This window comes from Barbus barbus (assembly GCF_936440315.1).
Source record: "Barbus barbus genome assembly, chromosome: 5".
Taxonomy (NCBI): Eukaryota; Metazoa; Chordata; class Actinopteri; order Cypriniformes; family Cyprinidae; genus Barbus; species Barbus barbus.
The window spans coordinates 21,589,180-21,613,937 of record NC_136733.1 but is presented as its reverse complement, the minus strand read 5'-3'; the positions used below and the strand labels follow the sequence as shown (position 1 = coordinate 21,613,937).

Here is a 24,758-nt window from a genome sequence, read left to right as displayed (position 1 = left end):
ACTGGCTTTCACTAGTTAATCCGCAGTGATGGTTTCATTGTTTACCCTGTAACTGCTGTTCTGAGCTTTAAATGGGTGGTATTGTACAGTTTATGTGTGGGTGGTCAGCGAGGGTTGCCATGTGCAATGTTAGCTTTCCTCTTTGTGCGCAAGCATGTTCGCAGCACAGGGGGCTAATCCTAAACCACTCAGCTTTATTACAGAGGGGCTGCACCGTCAGCCCACCCTTTGCTCGCAAACACAATGACCTCACTGTAGCACTCCCACACTTGCGGTTTCATATTGCAGGACACAGGCGTAAGCAAATACATTATGCAGCAAATTTGCCCCTTCATGCCGAATGTGTTTAATGACTGTCAAAGAAGCACAGTCAGATAAATATTTATTTAGAAAACTTGCTCTTTCCTGTTAACTCTTAGATGCTGATTCTGTCTGGGTGTGTTGCTGCTTGATTGCATGTCATACCTTGGGACAGGGATGAAATGGACACAACCAGTAAAAGAACGTTTCCTGGTGGGCTGGTTGACTTGTGGGAAATTAAATTTAGGCGTAAAGTAAATATAGAAGTGACAAAAGTTTACCCAAGAGATGGGATGCAAGTTCAGTTCTGTACAGGTTTACTTCATCAAATAAATCAAGTAATTATTAACTAAATGACAAAATGCTATCAAATGTGTCTTCAGTTTCTGGTTTGTTGCAAATTTAATTTAATTATGCATGGTTTGAACACGGGTTCTGTGATAGCTTTGCATTTATCAAACTGTGAAAAACAGTATACTCTATTTGATGACCATTTGCATCTCTTAACATGTTACAGCAATTGTTGAAGCTCCAGCATAAACTTCCCGAAACCAGCTTCCATGATATTAGAAGCTGATGGATAATTCTGACTGTGACTTGCCTTTGAGATATTCTGAGGTGCTCCATAAAATGTCTGTAGTTTTTTCAGCCTCTGAAGAACCACATTATAGAGCCAAGATATTAAGGAGTCAACCTTTAGCCGCTATGAAGAGGTGTCCTTTCCAAGGCCTGTGGGGAGATAATTACCACAGCTCTATTTAAAGATTTAATTTGGCTTTTGCAGTTGCTCAGTATGATCTTAAGGGAAGTATAGTGCTTTTTCACAATGCAGTCATTTTCTTGGAATAGCCTTATTGGCTCAGGATTAATCCTTCAGCTCTCTTAATGAGGCATGTTTATGTGGCAGAGTATGACTGCAACAGCTCACTGATTGGGGTTTTGAGAAATACAATATGAATACAGTTTATTTATATTATTTTGCTTTTTTGGTAAAACTTTTCAATAAGCTAACATTAACATTAGCATTTATTAATCTTAATTAATGTTATCTTCAACATTTAATACATGATTACATTTTTTTATTAACTACCATTAACGAAGATTAAGAAATACTGTAACAAACGTTTTGCTCAATGTTATTAAATGCATGAACTAACCTTAAATAATAAGAACTTCCTGTAAAGTGGTATTGCTTTATGCCATTCGTGGACCTAAATATGGCCTGTTTCAATAGTAAGTTATTTTCATCGTTCATTGGACATAACTGCAAAGTCCAGCCAAAAACATCTTGCATAATTGAACATATTATTATTATTATTATAAAATGCAAACAAACTGTATTTGCTGTGCAGCCTATAAACAGCCTAGTTAACCCAGTATTTGTAACTAAGTAAGACTATTTGAGAATGATAAGATGTCCTAAATCAAATGAATTGTTTCTTGGAATCTACTGCTGTGAGTGATGGCCATGATGTGCTTTGCGATTAAGGGAGGAAGTTTTGATGGTAAACCAAGGGACATAACTCACAAATGTTTATATGACCCCTTCATGTTATTGTACTTGGAACCAAATTTAATCTGGGTCTTATAGTACTTCTTTTTTTTATCTAGTGAACAATACAGTCAATATGGAAGTCATATGTTCATACATATGACATGTTTTCTCTGTATTTGCTTCGTAATGATTTGCAATGCAGACACTTGATCCCTATGTCATGCATAATATTCACCACAGTTCATGATTGCATAAAACATTTACAGCCTGTAGAGTCATAGAAGCAGGGTATTCGAGTCTAAATCACTGTTTATCACTACCCTATTTCAGCTGCTAAATACTGTGCATTTCACCCTCCTATATCTCTTATCTTTATGACCTTGCTTAACTGCTTATATCACTAACACTATACTACAGTTACATAATGTTCCCATGATTTGACCCAAAGTCTAGAGTCTTGATCCATTTCTTTTGTTGAAAACAGTCATCATAAATTACCCTGTTAAGTTAAATTGTATGTGTTTTATTTTAAAATTGAGCTGAGCTGAAAATGGCAGCAATGGACTTTTAGGCATGAACACAAACTTCCTATTTAACTGTTGAAAAGGAAAATGAATCGATTTATTAGTGTAATGCATAGCAACTTATTGCTAAATTTATTGAAATTATTTTGTATCTAGAACCTTCTTACAGACAGGCAAATCTCATTATTTTTTATTTTATTGTAATTCCACCTCTGTTTTAATAGTTGCTGGAACTGATGTAGATTCTGTCAACCTCTTTTTTTATGCCAAACACTATTAGTTTTCCCTAGAGAGGTCTCAGTTCTCCGAGAACATGCTGTATGGAACGTCTGGTCAGAGTGCTGGCGTGAGGCCAGACACGCTTCCCACACCCACAGTTCAGAGGAAGGAGCAGGATGTCCAAATGTCACCCACAAGCACACGTACACACACAAAAGAATATCAAGTGTTTGATTCCAAAGAGCATGTTGATCTAATATGTACTTCCATCTTAAGCCTTTGTTTGTTTCTTCTCACAAAGTTGTTGGACACCTCTTGTATTCCAACAGATTTACTGGAAGATTTCAGCTCTTCCCGCTCTCTCATTCTTTCATCTCTTTACCAAGATCCTCTTCTTCAGCCACCCATGTCTCTTTGAGTTGGAACACTTTTTTCTTATCATTGAAGCTGTTGGCCGGGCAGATGTTAGCTCACTCAAGAGGGAGACAAAGGAAGGTCTTTCATCCTCAAAGTTGAACCACAGCTGAATGTTGTGACAGCTGCTTTTGCATCTTAAACAGGAGCCACAGTGCTGTCTCACATTTAGGCCCTGCTGTTTTTCCCCAGTGGTCCTCAGTGCTTGCTTTCTTATGCTGTGTCTTATCCTACTAAGAGAACTATAGTTGTCTGTTGTATACCATTTTGCCTTTTCATGACTTCACTCTAAATGTCTTGTTGTATATTTATCTCTTGGACCATCAGCATATTTAACATCACCACTACAGAAATGTAGATTGTAATTGGTTGACAGCTTCTTTTTTTTTTTCTTGTACAGGAAGTACTTTCGGAATTATTTACTGTAGAACAGGGGTGTCAAACTCAGTTCCTGGAGGGCCAGAGCCCTGCAGAGTTTAGATGCACCTCTAATTAAACACACCTGATCCAGCTAATCAAGTCCTTCAGGCTTATTTGAAAGCTACATGGTTTGTGTGTTGGAGCAGGGTTGGAACAAAACTCTGCAGGGCTGCAGCCCACCAGTAATTGAGTTTGACACCCCTGCTGTAGAACATTAACGGTGTATATCACTGCCACATTCTAGATAAAGATAGTATATATGTTTGTGAAGTTAACACTTTTATTTAGCATGTATGCATTCAACGGTTTAAAAATGACGTTAAAGACATTTATAATGTTACAAAAGACAGTAGTAACAATTGCTGAAAATTCAGCTTTGCCATCACTGGAAAAAGGACATTTTACGATATATTAAAAAAGAAAAACTGTTATTTTAAACTGTATAATATTTCACAAGATTTTTACTGTATTTTTGAAGACTAGTGTATATAAATTTAGACAGTAAAAAAAAAAAATTAATAATAATAATTTTTTAAATGTATAAAACATGCATGTTATGTTCAGAAATCCCTTTGAAATTACTTATAGTGATATAACTGGATGCAGTGAGGTTGATTCATTCTAGTTAAACTGATGTTTTGCACTTTGTGTTTAAGCCGTGGATTAATGAGAGCCTGGTTTTCATTGAGAGAGGAAGTGATCTAGCCAGGTCCATCAATAGAGAGATGGTTCCTCAGGGTTTAGGAACCTGCTGCTTCAGAGGCAGCCAGGCCCAGACCACAGCCTGGAATGTGCTTACAGAGATGGAAAGCAAAGGCAGTCAGGGAGAGGAGGGAGGGAAAGACTTGGAGAGAGAACAGCATGTACAAAGTGGAGACTGATATGCAGAAAAATAAATGAGGGGAAGAACAGAGAAATATAATAAAATTGGATGTTTTTGATTTGTGGAAGAACTCGGAATGGAAATAATGTTTATAAAAATAAAAAAGTGTACTAATGTTATGTACATGACATGTAAATATAATTAATTACACTAATAATAATACAAGGTTTATTTTGATCGTTAATATGAAATAGATTGGCATGTCCTTTAGTAAGAGATGCTATACACACTCTAAAACCATTTAAGACTGCATTGTCCTTTTTTTAATTATGCATGTGTTCACAACTTCATTATAAGGATTGTATACTGTAAAAACAATAATTATTTTCAACTTAAAATAATTTGTTACCCCGCTGACTTAAAATTTTTAATTTAGTCAACTTGAAATTTTAAGTTACTCAATGTTAATTTAAGGGACAACTGGAATATTTTTTTTTTTTTTTTATGTCAGCGGGGTAACAAATTATTTTAAGTTGAAGCAACTATTTTTTTACAGTGTATACATTAGCAGTTTTAAATAAAACTGTTGGAAATATCCTTTTTAATTTGTCATTATTCAGATGAACTACAACAAGGTAAATTAAAAAAAAAAGATAAACAAACCTAAAAATAAATGGTAACCAGTAACAGGATCTACAATTTCCTGTATACATTTGTGTACTTTTCTTGAATTTATATATGTATATGTTGTTCATTTTTATTATCTGGATGTGTACTTCTCTTTGTACATTGTATCATGAAAATTGTTACCAAAGGTCCTATTGCAACAGTATCGGTAAATGTAAATAGCAACCAAAACATCATGAAAGTAAATGTAAGATAGTTGAGACAAACACAAACAGCAGGTAAAGTTAGACAGGTGGAAGCAATAACCATGGCATTTTTGTGCTAACCTGGTGTTAAACTTCGGCCCTGTGCCATGTGTTGTCTATCAGATGAGGAATGTGTGGCCTGCTTTTCATTGCCAATTCTTTCATAATGTTTGCTTGCTTCTGCTGGCAGGTCTTCCACTGAATCGCCCCAGAAATCTGTCAGTCATGCATGGCCTATGACTCTGCTTGTCTTTGCACTCCTGGAGTCATCAGAGCCATATTAACATCAAAGCAGCAGTAGAACAGATGTTAATGCCGTGTGCATTAGTTCTGCTGATGAAGCGCTCTGGGACTGCACAGGACGCCGTGTTCTCAAACAGCAAGTAATATCCCTAAAAGAAGTCTCATTTTGGATTGGACTGATTCTCATCACCTTCATTCACTCTAATGAAAGCCAATTATGATCTCATTTGCTGTTTTTGTCATGCATTTCAGCAATGACGCTTGGAGAATTTGAGGATTATTTGAAATCTCTCTTGAATTTGCAGGGTGTTTGCTTGTCTTAATTTGATTAGACACCGGCATGCACGAACAAGGCTGCAGGTGCATGCATGATTGTTTTCCATCATCAGGGATGCAGTAAGCGAGCCCACGGAAGCGCCAGGTTGTGGAGGTTAAACTGATGAATATTCTTTTTCCCTAGATGTGGGTTCTGCACATCTGCTGTTGAATCTAATACGCTTCAATCATGTGCTAGAACAAATAGAGCTAATATGTTGTCTAATTTCAGCCTCTAATTGTCCAATTGTGGCCATCAAAGAAAGATGTTAATATTTGAATATTCCATTTGTTCACTCAATTTCCTAAGCGAACGAATGCACATGTTGTAAATCAAATAACCGCTAAATGCATTTTATTAAAAAAAAAGTGAATGCAGGTCGTCTGCCATTGTTTGGAGCCCTCAAAGTGCCGGGCTGAGCTCACGTCCATGTTTATGTAATGAGAGGAGAGCATGATGGATGAGTCAGCCTGTCCTCCTTTCTGGAGCCGTACTTGTTTGTTCCCTTATTAAAATGTACAAATGAAAAAACAGGGTTCTCACGAGGTCGAGGAGGTGAGTGGATGCAAATAAGGCCTGCTGAAAGAAACAAAGACACAGACTGCCTCTCCCTCGCTAATTATCATCCACAGATTTGCCTGGTTGTGTACTTTGGCCGACATAGAAATCACAAATGCATTGCCGGTGAAGGAGAGCCAAAACAAGTGGTAGTAGGTAACATACGAGAAGTGAAAAGAATCATTAGGGAAAGGGTGACAATAAAGACTTGTCATGAAAACACAAAACTGCATCTCAAAATCTCTTAAATTTGTCTTAAACCGATTGAGATATTTGGAATTTTTGTGTCTCACTTTATTTTAAGGTCCAATTCTCGTTAACAAACCATTAACTAAGAATTTTGCCTTAATAAATTGCTAATTTGCTGCTAATTAATAGTTAGGATTTTAGTTGTTAAGCTTAGGTATTGGGCAGGATTAGGGTTGTTGAATATTGTCCTGCAGAATATGTGCTTTATAAGCACTTATAAACAGCCAATATGTTAATAATAGACCTGCTAATAAGCAACTAGTTAATAGTGAGAATTGGTCCCTACTAGTGTTACCGAATTTGGGTCGGGTTTTGGAATGTTCACCAACCATATTTTATGATTTGTTGTGATTCTGGTTGCATCATTTCTACTGGTAGTTGCTGTATTGTTTCATTGCTTATTTGCATAAATGGGTTTATGAGTACTTTATCTGTTGAGTATTCAAATCCAGAAAATTATCAAAATTCAAAACCCTAGTGCTTATGTTCATAATGGCATGACTTTGAGTAAATTATTAGTTTATGTTGATGCTAGAATGTCAGGTTTTGAACTAGCGTGTTTGCAACACATATTTTTCTTCCCTCCCTCTGAGTGAATGTTTCAGCAATTAAACTCATAATCGTTGTTAAAGTAAAACACTCAGTCTGGTTAAAGTCCTTGTGCCAATATGCTTGAGTGAGTCTTGGCACTGAGAGGAATTGTTTGCCCACATGAAGAACACTCATGGGCCAAGTACTTTGTACCCATGGCTGCCCTCATTTACCCCAGAACAGTCTCTGGACTGTGACCTGCTTAATGAGACAACTCATTTTATTCTCCTTCCTTTGTTGTTCTGGTTTGTTTGTTTTCTCTGGCAGCCATCTTGGATTCCTGCACCAGGTCAATAAACGTGCCCACATGGCTCTCATGCCAGATCGAGCGCAGTTCAAAGAGCTCTTGCTGCATGAGAAAAGCTTGTCTGAACTATGGAAAAACTGAAGCATGCCTGGCCAGCTCGCTCTGTAACTGAAAACAGCACCCATGGCTGCTGGCATCCGTGCATGCAGCACAGATAAAACAGCACAGTCAGCATTCATGCATCTGAAAACTATTGAGACTCTTGTGATTTTTCTAGAAATATATGAACTTCAAATGTTGCCATCTTGCACTTTAGGGAACATTTTTATTTTTATTTTTTTCTCCAAATGAGCTTATTTGACCATACAAACTCAACTGAAGTTTCTTTCTGTTTGTCCTTCAGAGGTGCCCATGATGTTGTTTCTGTTTGCTCTGGTGACTCTGGTCTGTCTTTGGGCTGGATTGCACATGGCCTACAGATACCTGTGGATGCTGATCCTCCTTGTTATCTTCAATATCTTTCTGGTAAGAACATGCATACAACATGATGTAACTTGATTTTATTGAAGAGCTCTCTTCCTTTCTAAATGCATATATTTAGGGTACAGTTTATACTAGTTAGATTGGTTTTGGCCAATACCTAATGACACTACATAATACATATCAATAAACTGTGATATCAAGGCCTTTTGTGCTTGCATGTATCTTTCTTTCTTTCTGTTCATCAAAGAATCATGAAGGAAATGTATGGAGGCCCTTAAGGGACATGGTGGTGGGAAAAATTCGGGGTGAGTGCAAAAAATTTGGGGTGGAAGGAATAATTTTTTTTAATTTTTATTTTTGCATTCTCTCGCAAAGATATTTGCATTCCTTCACAAAAAAATATTTGTTCTCTCGCAAAGATATTTGCGTTCCCTCGCAAAACTTTTGCGTTCTCTCACAAACCCAGTTGAGTTCAGACAAACTCTTCCTGTTTACTTTACAGCTTGCAGTGGTTACAGCTCCGTATGTTCACAATGGAGAGGTTCGAGTTTTATTTTGAACTTGGACTCAAGTATAAAGAAAAACAGTCAGTGCTAAAAACAAAAACCAAATCTGTTTACAGTTTATATTACGCACAGAACGGGCACATCTTTCAGATGAGCCCAGAACGGAACAGCTTGCTGTGGTTCATAAAATGATTAACGCGGCCTAATGAAAATAAAAAAAAGACCAAATATGCTATAGCTGTCACATGTTTGAGTTCCTGTTTGTCCTTTTTTGGTTTAGTTCCTGATCTCATTAGTTAATCATCGTTCATTCAGATCACCTGTGTTGTATTTATCATCTCGTTTGCTCCTTTGGTTTGTCTGTCTTTATAAGCCTTCAGTTTCTAGAGTTTCTTTGTCCTGTCTTACGTTATTTGAAGAGGTTGTGTTTTCTCGTTCCGTGTATATTTATTAAGTTCATTTGCATACCTGACTCCTTCATGCTCTATTGAGCTTCAAGCTCCAACAACCAGTGACAATAGCCTATTATATATGTATTGCAAATATGTAGCCTATACTGTGTACATGCAAGCCCAAAATATGAGCTGAATTGCACGATAAGCGTTTTCCCTGGCTCCTACGTATTGTGACAGTTAGCAGGATTTGATTGTTGACGATTTGGTTCTTCGAAGCTCATCCTGGACTTGCTTTCATAGCAACAGGTCCGTAAACTTAAACCTGCTCGAGAGGAGGATTGCATCAGGATTAGATTGCATCTTTTTAAGCAGAAATGATAATTAAAATCTGTCCCAACCACCGCTACTTTATTACAAGATCACCCTACTGGTCCAGGGACAATAATTAAAAATTATAATAATTAAAAAATAAATTTGAGAATTATTTATTTATATATATATATATATATATATATATATATATATATATATATGTATGTTGTGTAGTCTATAATACTATAGACACAGCCAGTTTTACTTATTAAAAGATTTATTAGTGATGAAATAATTACTTAAAATTGCATTAATTTGAGTGGTGACAGCTATTATGGGAGTGGCTTGATGGAGCGCAGGAGATACAGATAACTTGATCTCTAAGAAACTTTAATTAATGCTGTCACATAAGAAATCGTCTTCAAATATAAAATTAAATGAATAGCTAATTACAACATTGAAATAAAATGTAAAGCCTGCACAAATACTAGAAATCATGAATATAAATAATTGGGAATCATGTAAAAAGAATTACAAATAAATTAAAAACAGTGCACATTTAATTTATCTATTATAACATGTATGTAGTTTTGTTCGCTTGGCTGTTTCCTTTATAAAGGTCCAGAAATTTGTCAAGTTTTTCGTCAAGCGTCTTTTTTTAATGATATGATGTCATTACATTGCTGTCTTGCTGCCAGCCAATCGCTGCATTGCTGATCATGGTTTCGAGTATCGATACATCTGTCCTTTACAGGGAACACGAGAACGCGCAGTAATTTTAGACAACTTAATCCAGATATTTTAATCTAATACGCAAATTCGTTTGAAGAACTAAATTAGCCAGAGATCAGTTATCAGGATTAGAAGATCTGGAATCTTTCAAATCATCTCAGAAACTGTAAAAAGATTTGGTATTTTTTAATCACCATTTTCATTCATTATTATCGAATTTGGTCCTCCAATGTCACTGTTTTAAAACATTAAGCCACATGAAGTGTTTTAGAATGTCCCAGAACTAAGCACTGACATATTTCTTTGAGTATTGTGAACATATGGAGCTTTAACCACTGCAAGCTGTAAAGTAAACAGGAAGAGTTTGTCCAAACTTAACTGGTTTAGCGATAGAGCGCAAAATTTTTACAAGGGAATGCAAAACATCCCTGAATTTTTTCCACCACCATGTCCCTTAAGGGGCTCCGTAGAAATGTGTCATGGTTTTCATGAAAATAGTAAGCAGTACAACATTACACAATAAGAAGAAATGTTTCTTGAGCATTCAATCAGCATCTTATGATTTATGAAGTGTCATGTGACACTGAAGACTGGAGCTCTGCCATTACCTGAATAAATTGCATTTTAATGTATATTAAAATATAAAATAGATATTGTAAATGGTTAGTTTGGATCAAAAATGGTTTCACAATATTACAGTTTTACGCTTTAATAACATTTTTTACTGTTTAAAAAATGCAGCTTTGGTAAGCACGGCTTCTTTCAAAAATAAAAATACCTTTTTGAATGGTAGTTTTAGTTAGTATGGAAATACGGTTTTTAATGACGCTTTTTACAAAACACTGCTTAAATCATCAGTGTCTCTAATCTAATCTTATCTCTTTAAGTGTTTTGTCATTGAACTCAAAGTTGTGACCCGTGGTCAGTTCTGACCCTCAGAATCACGTTAGACTTAATGGTTCACAGCTTAAAAGCATTAGATAAATCCTAATCCTGAAGAGATTGATACAGGTAATGTTCACATTTGAGGGCCCAGTGGGCTCTTCGCCTTTAATTTAAGACTTGCAAACATCTGTCTTATCTCTGAATACAGATGTATAACTCTCACAATCGCCTCACTATCACTGCACAGCTGCTCAGTCTGCTAATGTGCCGTATAGTTTTTTCCTGCTCTAGATAAAATATACAGATACTGTCCATTGATTTCTAAAGGTTCTGCACCTCTTGCATTTCATTTTAAGATACTGGCCAGGCCCTTACGTGAGGGTGGACTATATTCAGAGTCATTGTATGAGGACGAGAGTCTGTTTATCTGTTGACTAGATGAGTGAAGTCCACCATGGTCGATAAAGCTGGATAGAGTTATCACTTGACCAACTGCAAAGGATGGTTTCTCTTAATAACTCTTTAACATCAGGGTTGTGTTACAAGGAAGAAGAAAGTTTAAACTCCAAATTTTAGAAGTTCAAATGTTACATAACTGTTAAGATACAGTCACATAAGCAATATTTTGCAGCCAAAAACAGGTTGTATAGTGTTACGATGTTCAAAGCACTGCACACATAGTTTTTATCTTTATTTTAAAAAAGAAAACAGCATCATTTAGAAGTGCAATGGATATAGATAATTCATATTGTAAAATTTAGCAAGCAAAATATGGCTTGCAACATCAAAGTTTGCATGCTGTGTTAGATGGCCTTCCCTGCAGCAAGTTTGAATAACAAGTAACATTTTAACAGACAAGTCCAAAAATCCTTCCCATTAGCAGAAAAGATAAAAACATCCATATCACTGCTTCCTCCAGTTTTTCTTATTCAGTATTTCCTCAATGTTACAGTTAGTGTAAACAACAACTAAACACACAGTTGAGCATATTTGTTCTGCTTGTCCTACATTACAGACTGACTAATAACAGGTCAGAGAAGCTGTTATTGTTTCTGACAGCCAAAACATGACTGGGTTGGACAAGATGCCCTTCACCTAGAAAGAGCATAAATAGCACAAAATTGTGTTTTGACTCCCTTTGAGTCAAACTCTGAATGCCCACATAAAAATGTCAGCAGTGCCTACAACAAAACATGACCACCTCCTGTGGAAAATCATCACAAACATGTGGGAAGCCCATACATACATCCGTGGACATGTTGATGTATGGTTGATAGAACTTTTTCAGTCCTCAAAGGAATTCTTCAGCAATCACTTATAGTATGTGTTTGTGATATTTTAGTTTTAACTCTTCACTGCACATTTCCCTTATTCCCTGCAAATGTTTCAGTCTGTTTTCAATAATCAAGCCCTGAGCATCTGTTTTCATGGGTGCTGTTTTTTCCATGATGCTAATTTTCCATGCTCGTCCTCTTATTTTCTCAGTGGCTGTTGCCATAAATGTAATTAAACTGCAGTAATATCATTAAATGGTGTTAGTTCCTGTCTGAGTGGGAAGCCTGTAAACAGCTTCATATTAACCTCTGCTGATATCAGGATGTGAGGATGTATAATAAAGACGGTGAAAAAGGAATCAAGGCATATGCAAAGAGAAATCCTGCCTAAAAATCCATCCTAAAAGTGCTAATAAAAAAGGAATGGAGATGATGTTGATCTCCAGCAGTGCACTGAGTCCGATTAATTATTACATCCAATCAGATTAATCATTTAATCACAACATGTATTCATTACTCAGTAGTCAGCAGCATTGCTATTATTTATATTGCTACACTACCATTCAGAGGTTTGCAGGTTTCCTGAAAAATAAAATATATCATCACTAAAACATTAAGCAGCACAACTGTTATCTGCATTGATAATAATGTTACTTGAGCACCAAATCAGAATATTAGAAAGATTTCTGAAGAACCATGTGAAAAATCATGCAACACTGAAATCTGAATTAAAATAGTATGCATGTCTTTCTATTGCAGATGTGTGACTTGGCATATAGCCAACAAGGCAGTTTTCTAACTTACTTCTATTACTACTTTCTAATATTTGTTTTAAAGAAAATATGAGAAGAGAAAAAATAACACTTTTTATTCTTATCTTATAGAAAATACTGAAAAAGGACCTTAAAGGATAGCACCCAAAAAAATAGTTCACTCAATGTTATCACACTCTCATGTAGTTTTAAACCTTTGACTTCTTTTTTTTATTATTTTGAGTCCAAATCTTTTTTATGAATTCTGAATAATTCTGTGTATTTTCATCCAATATCTGTGAATAATGACTTAAATGTCACTGTGTTCCTCACCCAAGAATATAACGTACTGATCATATAGATGACTTTTATTATACTTCTGCATTAGTTTGATGGTTCTGTTATGTCTTTTTAATGCTTGACTAATGCAGATGCAGTTGAGTACATTTAGATGGACTATTCCATCTAAATATCCAGTGGTCTCTGTCTGTTTCTCTGTACCATTTCTCACAAGGTGCATCGTGTCAACTCATTTCCCTTATATCATAGGTAAAAAGCACACCTGTCTGTTCTGAATTGAGAACAGTTATGTAACTAGCAGAAGTAATTGAGCGTGCTGCTCTGGCCTCTGGCCATTTGCGTGTCTTTCAGGTAGCAGTGATAAAGCTGCCCAGCGAAGCACAGGCTGCCCACGTATAGTCTATAAATGAGGCCTGAAATCAATATTCTATTTTTGTGAGTGCTATGTGTGTTATGTTTATATCCAGTTTACTTTACCTGTCAATGATGCTGAGCCACAGTGGTTTCAGTGAGGGCTGGATTATGGTTATTTTTCATATGGATGCAGTTCAGCTTCAAAGAAATTAAGTTCAAAGGAAGGAAGTCCAGTTCCTAATACATGTATGTATGTGTGTGTGTGATTTATTGGTTATTCTCTTCTCTCCTCACTTACATTTTCCACACTATATAAATCATTAACAGAATGCAAGAACTCCTATAGCATTATTCACTGTCTCTATTCCTCAGAAACTTTCTGTATATTTCCAAAAGCTCAGCACTTTTCCCCTCTTATTTTAGTTTCACCTGCAGTCTGTCACCCACATGTCCCATTTGTTATGACATTTCTGGTGTTCATGAGATATTTGGCACAAGTGTGTGTACAGCGATATTTGGTTTGGTGCTGCTACCCAATATAAGTTATGGTTGGCCAGACCCTCATTGACAATGATGTCAGAGGGAGGGAAATGATGTCATGCTGTTACAAAATCTGGAAATTTAAGACCAAATGATTAATTGATGTTTGTTCTTTTTGTTTAGTTCGCACAAACACATTTGGAATGTCAAACAAGTCATCACTTTAGATGTGATAATCCTTAAATGTTAAAGTAGACTTTTGTGATTTTTTTTCAATTTTGTTTTTACATCACATGACTTACTGCTTAAGTAACAAATGTATTGACTAGGATCTCATGGAGATACACAAATAACTCTATTAATCTGATGTGACAGTGTGCTGAGCTCATCTAACTTGTGATTTCATATTTTTCAGGGTCTGTACGTGTTTTCCGTCTACTTCATCATGCATAATCAGCTCTTCTGGCCAGCTAAGGCAACCTACACCGTTGAAATGAACGGACACGGCAGCCCAGACTCCATATACCAGAGCACTGGTGCTGCTACCGTGGGTGGAGGAGAAATCAGCAAGTCCACACAGAACCTCATCAGTGCCATGGAAGAGGTGCGTCTGTTACCGAGGGTTTTGATAAACATTTCTAATGAATAGCACTTGCTTTATTTGGCAGTGGCATCTGAAAGCATTTCATACTACACATGTACTTGTAAGATTTAGATTTATGTGTGTTTGCATAACCACCTAGTTATCATCCTCAAGCCGAGGTAGAGGACTCACCGAGTCAGCTCACGCACACACAGACTGTAAGAGAGTGTTATGTAATAAAGAGGCCTGGTGTAGAAGCTCACATTCCTCTGAGCCCTCAATGTAAACTATTCACAGATCCGGGAATGAGGGTGTAAGGAGGTTAGGAGGGGGATGTAGGACTGTAAAGAGAGCACAGGCTGCCTGGGAAGGATGGGCAGAGATCAAGAAAGGTTTTTCGAGGAGATGTTTAAAAAGAAAATATCTCGGTTTCCGTCAGACTGCAACTTTAATGCTGAGCTGTTCTCAAGACTTTACAAATTATTAGTGAGTCTTAACGAAGTGAAACATATGTATATAAATGTATATATTGAACTGGGACAGCAGCTATTTGGTAAAGAGTGAGACGCTATTTAAAACTAATCATGAGGTTCATAAAACATTACATACAGTAGTTAGAGCCTAGATATATTCTAATACCCTTACAAAAAAGGTGCCATAACGTCCTGGTTATTATAGATTATGTATTGTTATGAGCCAGTCCAAGATGATTTAGATGATGGATTATCTTGACCATGACCTGGTGGTGATGAGATTAAGCAGGCTGAAAAACTTATCTACTGTACCATTGTCCAAAAAAAGGCTTGACCAATTTAAGCAGATGTGACATGTATTTAAACATAATTTGCTAATAGATTTAGGAAAATAATTTAAATACAGCTAAAATATTTTCTGAATTAAAACCACTGCCCCACTTTATCTGAAAAAATAAATAATGCAGTTCAAATGAAAAATAGTGCCTAATTGTGTTGAAAGGTCTATAATTAACATTATATTAAATATCAATTCTCCGATGCATTTAAATTTTTTAAAACAATTCTTAATCCATTCTATTTATTTTTCCACATATTTGCGTGCTTATAATTAGTACTTATAATTAACCAAATAAAATGCTAGTAAATTCATTAATAAAAAATAAATAAATGCAAGAGTCATTTTTGAATGTGATCGGAATTACCAAAGAATCATGAGATGCCTAAAGATTCTCACCCAAAATATTTAGTTAGGGTTGTAGTATCATACTAGAACTTCAAGGATGAGAGTAAAAAGCTTTTAGCCGTGGTTCACTCCACATTTACAAAGTTCACCCTACTTTTTGTACTTTTTGTTTGTGCTGCCAGAGTTAAAAGTTTTCAGTATGTAGGGCCCACTGATGAGACTTGGGTTAAATTTAAGCTCCAGAAACTTGATAAAGCTTATACAAAAGGAGAAAAATCCATCCAAAATGGCTTGTAATATATTTATTTATTTAGCTAAAGCCAATTTATGAGTGGACAAATCAATAAGATTGTGCTAGGACTGTAATTTTAAGGGACATTGACCTCTAAATTCAGACTTGAGAGAACTGAAGTAATCCTGTTTTGTTCATGAGAGCACTGACTCCTAGCTTAAAGCAGCTCTTAGTGTCACATGTGGCCTCGAGACAAGAGGCAGTTGGATTGGGAGGAGGTGACTGGTGGAGAGAGGAAAGGAAACAGCGCTCTGGAGAACATTCTGTTCTGATTACAGGACTGTCGATGGGCTATTGTACCAACATGAGGGACATGGGGGACTGGAGTGGCCTCTCCCTCCATCCTCCTGGGAAAAAGCACCCAGCCAAAGGAAATGAAGCCATTGCCATTAGGAAGCACATTAAGGGGAGGGCAAGTTAGATGTACTGTTTCACAATGTTGCATTTAATGGGGCTATTTGTTCTTTACTTTGATGATTGAAATGAGTGAAAAAATACATTTATGTCACAGGATGGAGTCAGAAGGTTATTGTGATGAGTATCACTTCCTCTTCGTGCCAAAAGTCAGCAGTTTCTACAGTTTCATGAGAACGTTAAACTATTATTCTTTATAATATTATCTTAACGTATTATATCTTATATTAACCAAAATCTTAGTACCAAGATGGCGGCGCGAACACATCGCGAGGCTCAGCGTCTTACCAGATTTAGGAAAATAGTGTTAATTTACCTGGTTATTTCACTCGTGTTCGCGCGATTCAGTTATGCGAACTACAGCTATACTAAACAGTCACTTTTGGACATCAACAAACAGTGTTCCAACATAGTTTTAGATCATCCTTTCGACTTCAGCGAACTCCCGCCGGAGCTACTGAGATCACCGCAGACAAGCGGATCACTCGTACCGTCCGGAAGTGCTCGGCGTCGGCGTCCGTAAACAAAGATGGGGAAAGCGTGGAGGGCTGCGTGCTAAGCTAAGGCTAAACCCACATCGACCAGCTCTGCCCAGCATCTTTCTTGCCAATGTACGGTCTCTGATGAACAAGATGGACGAACTAAAGATCTGGACCCTCACACAGAAACGGCTTATGGACTGTAATGTTATGTTCTTCACTGAAACATGGCTCTGCAACGATGTCCCAACAGCGTGGTGCATATGGATGGACGCTCTCTCTTCAGGGCTGACAGAGTAGCAGCAACCTCTGGTAAAAACAAGGGTGGTGGAGTATGCATTTATGTAAATAAATCATGGTGTAAAGACTCTGTCATTGTTGATACCTACTGCTCTGCTGAGCTGGAGTTCCTGATTATCAAGTGCAGGCCATTCTATCTACCACGTGAGTTTAATTGCATTGTTGCTGCTGCAGTTTATGTACCTCCGGACGCTAATGCTAACATGGCTATGAAAGAACTTTGTGCTGCTATTAGCAAATTACAAACCCTGCACCCGGATGGAGCCTTTATCGTTGCTGGGGACTTCAATCACTGCACTTTTAGATCTGTTCTCCCTAAATTTCATCAAAATGTCTCCTGCACTACAAGGGGACATAAAACATTGGACCACATTTATACTAATATGAGTGATGCCTACAAAGTCACACCCCTCCCCCACCTGGGTCAGTCTGATCACCTCTCTTTGTTCCTGCTCCCCAAGTATACCCCGGTCATCAAATGTGTGAAACCTACAATAAGGATTGTTAAAATCTGGCTGGAAGGTGCTGACTCCACTCTTCAACATCAATTCCAGCACACAGACTGGAGTGAGTTTGCTGCCCAGGCCACCACAAACTCTCAGATTAACATTGACATTTATACCAACTCTGTCCTGGAGCACATCAACAGTTGTGTGAGCAGAGTGACCACACACAAAAAAATAAAAATTTTCCCCAATCAGAAGCCCTGGATGAACAGAGAGGTTCGCCTCCTGCTCAAAGCAAGAGATGCAGCCTTCAGGTCTGGAGACCAGGAGGCTTACAGCTCAGCCAGAGCCAACCTGAGGAAGGGTATCTGCCAGGCCAAACTCACACACAAACAGAAGATTGAAGATCACTTCAATTCTTCAGACCCCCGGCGTATGTGGCAAGGCATACAATCTATCACAGATTACAAAGCACCTAACTCTGTGCCCCCCTCCAGCTCTGCCTCCCTCCCAGACAAGCTCAATCACTTTTATGCTCATTTTGATCAAAATAATAAGGAGATCTCACTCAAAGCTGAGCATCAACCCAGTGAACTGCCTCTCACACTCTCCACATCAGATGTTTACTCCACTCTGCGTAAGGTGAATGCACGGAAGGCAGCTGGCCCTGACGGAATACCTGGTCGTGTGCTTAAAAGCCTGTACGGAGCAGCTAGCTGAGGTCTTCACGGGCATTTTCAATCTGTCCCTGGCCCAAACAACTGTCCCCACTATCTTCAAAACCTCCACCATCGTACCAGTACCGAAACACTCCACTGCCTCGGTCCCTAACGACTTCCGTCCTGTTGCACTCACCCCCATCATTGCCAAGTGTTTTGAGAAACTGGTTGCATCCCACTTAAAATCCTGTCTCCCTGCTACACTAGACCCATTCCAATTTGCCTATCACCACAATAGGTCAACAGAGGACGCCATCTCAACAGCACTTCACTCTGCCCTCACCCACCTGGACAGTCAAAACACACACGTGAGAATGCTGTTCATAGATTTCAGTTCTGCATTTAATACTGTAATCCCCCTCAAGCTGATCTCCAAGCTCAGCCAGCTTGGAATCAGCACACCCATCTGCAATTGGATTCTAGATTTTCTGACTAACAGACCTCAGTCCGTTAAGTTAGATAACCTCTCCTCCTCTATCATCACCCTGAACACCGGCGTGCCACAGGGCTGCGTACTGAGCCCTCTCCTGTACTCCCTCTTCACCCATGACTGTGTTCCTGTTTATGACTCCAACACCATAATCAAATTTGCAGATGACACCACGGTGGTAGGTCTGATCAAGGATGACGATGAATCAGCCTACAGGGATGAGGTGCAGCACCTGGCTGTGTCGTGTGCCACCAACAATCTAGAACTAAACACCCAGAAGACAAAGGAGATCATTGTGGACTTCAGGCGGACTAGGAGTCATGCACACACACCCATCTACATCAACGGAGCTGTAGTGGAGCGTGTGTCGAGTTTCAAGTTCCTTGGCATCCACATCTCTGATGACCTCACCTGGTCCCATAACACCTCCACTCTGGTCAAAAAGGCACAGCAGCGCCTTTACTTCTTAAGGAGCCTTAAGAAAGTTCACCTGAATCCCAGGATCCTTGTGGAATTCTACCACTATACCATTGAGAGCATACTCACGAACTGCATCTCAGTATGGTACAGCAATTGCTCCGCATCTGACCGCAAAGCACTCCAGCGAGTGGTGAAAACTGCTCAACGGATCACCGGCACCCAGTTAATTTCCATTGAGAACATTTATCATAAGCGCTGTCTGGGCAGGGCAAGAAACATCATCAAGGATGCCTCTCACCCTAACCATGGACTTTTCACCCTCCTTCCATCCGGCAGGCGTTACAGGTGCCTACGCTCTCGCACTAGTAGGCTCAGAAAGAGCTTCTTCCCCGAAGCTGTGACACTTCTGAACGCCACACCACCAATCTAACTCCTGCACCTGCTTATTACTGTACTGGTCACAGTACTTTACACACATGCATTTGCACTACTCATATTTTGCACAGACTGCACATTGTTAAAGTTATTACACTATAAACTGTCTAAAGTTGTTACTGTACAAAGCACAGTAAACTATTTCCATAAAATATTGCACTACTGTTATTTTGCATAGAATACATTGTTCTATCAATACTTGCACCCACTCATCCAGCTGTATTTATTTATTTATTACCACTGTTCTCACGTCTCTGCTGTTCATAATGTGTATATATAATCCCACATTGCTCTGTTCATAATGTACATACAATCCCTACATTGCATTCCTATTTATATTCTGTATATACTCTGCTCAATACTGTATATAGCAATTCCACTTTACATTCTGTAAATCATATCTTCACTTACTCTGCACTTATATGTATATAAAACACTATATTCTTGCACTTCTGGTTAGATGCTAACTGCATTTCATTAGCTCTGTACTTGTACTCTGCATAATGACAATAAAGTTGAATCTAATCTAATCTAATCTAATTTGCACACATGAGCCTTATCTGACTCGGCTCCTCCTGACCGCAGATGTACAAGTCACATTTTCCTGTGTTTTTCAGTCGTCAATTTCTTGGCTTTTCCTCCTTTACGAACAACACTTTCGTACACGATAAAAGCTCCTTGTTTTTTCTCGTTTTGACCGATTTGAGCATTCATAAACAATGCAAAACAAAAGGCATTTTGAGTTTCTGCTACCGATTCCAATAAAAATCTCTTCCTGCCCTCCAGCTGCATTTCACGCCACAGCAATGATGTCATGTGCAAACAACCTATTAACTGAAAACAGGCTAAACTAATCGATTCTTGGGATTTAAAAGAATTTATATTGTTCCGTAAAAATGAGAATCAATTCTCCAGCTGTGGTCCTTGGAGAGTCTTTAGCCACTCAAATTCTCCTCGTCACCGTGCATTAGGACGATATAGACACACATCCTCTTCCAGGCAGTTTCATAACATTTTCTGTTGATTGGAAATTCTTAATTATTGCCCTCATGGTGGAAATGGGAATTCACAGCCACTTCACTAATTTGTGAAGCTCAATTATTTTTCGCTGCACATCAGAAATATATTCTTTGGTTTTTCTCATTGTGATGGATGATTAAGGGAATTTGGGCTTTGTTTTCCCTCCTATTTATATTTCTGTGAAACAGGAAGCCATGGTTGGATAATTTCATGTTTGTAATCCCCCTGGAGTGCTCAAAATTGTGAATATGAATGGGAATAAACTTCATATATATTTTACTCATAAGAGTTTCTAGGGGTGCCAATAATTGTGTCCAACGTGTATTTGAGAAAAAAAATTATTTCACAATGATATTTCCCCCCATTTTAAATTCTTATTATCCAGTGAAAGGTTAGATTTTTGTGAATTCTTTAGATCAAAAGGATTAACAATGCAGATTAATTTTCACAGCCTTCTTTGATCATATTTACAAAGGGTGCCGATATTTTTGGCCATGACTGTGTGTGTGTGTATATATATATATATATATATATATATATATATATATATATATATATATATATATATATATATATATTTCATTTTTATTTATTTTGTTAATCCAGTGATGGCAAAGCTGAATGTTCAGCATCATTACTCCAGTCTTCAGTTTCACATGATCCTTCAAAAATCATTGTAATATGCTGATTTGGTGCTCAAGAAACATTTCTTATTATTATCAATGTTGAAAACACTTTTGCTTAATATTTTTGTGGGAACCTTGAAAAATAAATCTTTTGTAACATTACATACAGCTTCTCACCTATAAATCTCCAGCTATACCAGAATTCATTATGAAACATCTGAATGCTTGTGAATGCTGACTCACCCCTCAAAGCCAGGCTGGTAAAACTCTATAGACATCAAAGTCCTCATAACTTCTGAATGACCCCTGCAGCAGACACACCGGTGAATGGCTGATTTGTGTGGCTCCTTTCAGCTCAGACTGGGCGAACAAACTAGATCAACTACAAAAGGCATTTTAATGTGGTGAAGCTTTGAAAATTGGTTTATTTTTTTCTGACATCCAAGGTTTTTTTTTTTTCAGATCTCTGCAGATTGGGACAGAGCTTCACTGAGGCCCAGCAGTCAGCCTAGCAGTATTTTCAAACAGAGTCCTCAGGACGAGACCTACATCACAGAAGGAGGGTTCATCAACACTAATCTGGTGCAGGACGAGGAGTCACAGGAGTTTGATGACCTCATATTTGCCTTAAAAACTGGTAAGCCCCTTTCTTCCAAACATGTACCTAAATCCCTAGAGATCTTCACCAATTATAATAATTCATGTGAACTTTTTTGATAAATACTAGTTAGTGTTTTTTTTTTGTTTTTTGTTTTTGGAAGTTTAGAAGTTTAATGTTCATTAAATAAGAATTATGTTCTATCTACAAACAGGTTCTGGCCTTAATGTGAGTGACAGCGAGTCAGCCCACGGCAGTCATGATGGAGGTAGTGTGGCTAACTCTCAAATCGTAGAGCTGCGACGGATTCCTATCGCAGACACACATCTCTAACCTCACTATTTTTTGTACTGAAAATTGTAAAATAAAAACAATAGTATTTTTTTTTTTTACTGTTTCTGCCTTTGCACTAAATCTTGTTAGTTTTTAAGTTGTCTTTTTAAAAGAGATTTTTTGTTTTTTATGCTTGCAATTTTAAATAAACAATTATATTTATCTGTCATTTTAAATTCAATTTTGTCATTTGTAATGCTTCTTGGTGTACAGTACTTCTTTTCCTTGTTATATCCATTAAGTTCAAAACGAATAAGTTTGTAATGTTGTGATTAACCTTGTAGCTGGTTGGTTTGGTTCATTGCTTTTAACACTTTAACAAAGACTTTTCGAGATACCCTATTGGGAAAAATACTGGCTGCTGAAAAAGTGGATGGGCACTGCTGCACTTTATACTTTTAAAAATGCAGATAACACAAATGAGAGAAGACTGGAAACTATTTTAATAATGCTATTGTAGTACTGAAGTGAAAAGTGTATTTATAATCAACATTTCTCTCACCTCATACTCCATCTTGGGTTTATTTTTTTCTCTTGAGCTTGTCACAGTACATTCTGGGATTTTTTTCTCCACAAAAATATATGCGATGCTGCCATATAAATTTGTCCAAAATAAGGGATCTTAAAAAGCAATGGAATTATGCCACTTTTCTTCTGAAGGAGCATTTGTGTAGGAGTTTATTTGATGCTTTTAAAAATGCGGCCTACGTAGGAAGCACACAGAGCAAATAAGGAGCACTTCCTGTTTCTTCCTCTTAAAGATGTCTGCCCTCTGTAAATCATGAAACCCCTTTATGGACCCATATCTTCCCTCCATCTCCCCCAGCTAAAGAAAACACATTCCCATGGCCCAGGCCTGCTGCAACACCCCCAAAGCAAACAGATCATCTTTGAGGTCAGAGGGCTGTAACCTCTTAGATTATGCGCGGTCGGAGTCGGATCAGTTCCAGATGAGTGTACTCCAGTCAGCAGGGAGACGGATAAACTTCACCATATGGCCTGTCTTACCATCTGATTTACATCTGCTGTGACACAGTGCGATTAGCTTGGCACAAGCGTTAGTGTGCACTACTGGAATGCGGAGTGCACTTGAGGGAGCCGCGGGCCAAAAGTAGCACCTGAGACTTTAGATGCTGTTTTCAAGTTCTTGTTATTAATATTTTCCCTTATATATTGAGTTTGGAATCATTTTGTATTGATTGGAATGAATGATAGAGAAATGGTAGTTCACAAAACAATGAAAATCATTAACACTCATGTTGATCCAAAACCGTAGTAAGGGCTGCTGAAAATTCAGCTTTGCCATCATGGGAATGAATTACATTTTAAAATATATTAAAATAGATAACAGCTCCTTTAAATGATTACTAATTTTTCCACAATATCAATGTTTTTACTGTATTTTTGATTAAATAAATGCAGCCCTGGTTATTCTTATATTAGTTATTCTTTTGAATCACAGTGCATGAAGTCAATAGGGCAAATAATATTGGCCTTCAACTACTTTCATTGTCTAGACACAAACAAACACTCTTCTGTGCTCCACATGTGATAACTTTTACAATGTGTTTGTGTAGGATGTTCTCACTACGACTTCAGCCATATTTGATATTCTCATTGAGTTTATTGTATTTCTGTGGATTAACAAGTGCTCTTATCATAACAAAATGTGAACAAGTACATTCTGTATTAATTTGTGTAAACAATAAGGCTTAAAGTAAAATGTGTGTGTCTTTTGGGAAACAGACCTCTTTTATAAATAAAAGAGGAACACACAGCATTCAGTGATCCAGAATTTAAAGGAATAGTTTACCCAAAAATGAAAATTAGCTGAAAATGTATTCATCCTCAGGCCATCCAAGATATAGATGAGTTTGTTTTTCTCTGCAGAGAATGGGTGCTATCAGAATGAAAATCCAAACAACTGATAAAAACATCACAGTAATAAATCACAAGCAATCCACACAACTCCAGTCCATCAATTAACATCTTGAGAAGTGAAAAACAATAGACAAATCAAGATGTTTTTAAATTCAAACCATTGCTTCAAACTAACCACTACTCTAACTAGAGTCCTCTATCCATAATATTGCTTTCTCCATTTTGCATAAATCAGGAGAGAAATATGCACAGATCAAGCACCATTTAGAAGCAAAAACAGTCCAAAACAGTTACGTTGGGGTGGGGATGGACTTTTTCACTGGAGGAAGCATTATGGATTATGGAAGCAACAGTTTGAAAGTATAAAAGTCTTGATGATGGATTTGTTTCTTATAAAAATGCAGTTTTTAATTTCACAAATGGTTAATTGATGGACAGGAGTCATGTGGAGTCATAAAGATCTTTGTTGGACGGACAAGGTGAAGTCCCAAAAGTCATTTATGAAAAATGTCGCGGAGTCAAACATATCTCAGTACCCAACAAATATGATAGGTCCTGTGAGAGCTGAGTCCAAAAAGGTGAGAGAGATGGGCACTCCCCCCCAAAAAATGCAAAAACGTGCCTAAAACTCCTTGGGAACAGAGATTACACTTAGGAGAAGACGACAGATTCATATAAAAACGTTTCATTGGAGTCAAGTAAACCATATGCAGCAATTTCCAATGAATCATTTGGTGATTAGGGTTTTTAGAAGACAATTTAAACATACCCCATACCTGATCGGAAAATAAAACATGCACATCCTCATTAAGATCCTTAGCCCAAACAGTAGTAATAGATAAAGGTTTGTATGAATGCTCAAGAAGAAAGAGATAGATGA

At 37.5% G+C, this 24,758-nt stretch overlaps 1 protein-coding gene across 1 annotated transcript in view; it reads left to right on the top strand.

Moving 5' to 3' along the window:
• Positions 1 to 22,176, top strand: part of LOC306869414 (adhesion G-protein coupled receptor V1-like) — a gene marked incomplete at its 5' end in the record, with an annotated part of 125,195 nt that extends 103,019 nt beyond the window's left edge. The window contains 4 exons of the mRNA XM_079416182.1: positions 7,675 to 7,796; positions 14,160 to 14,348; positions 21,529 to 21,703; positions 21,879 to 22,176. Of these exons, the coding sequence (XP_079272308.1) occupies positions 7,675 to 7,796; positions 14,160 to 14,348; positions 21,529 to 21,703; positions 21,879 to 21,997 (605 nt within the window). The 3' untranslated portion in view covers positions 21,998 to 22,176. The remainder of the gene's footprint in view (positions 1 to 7,674; positions 7,797 to 14,159; positions 14,349 to 21,528; positions 21,704 to 21,878) is intronic.
• Between the last annotated feature and the right edge of the window lie 2,582 nt (positions 22,177 to 24,758).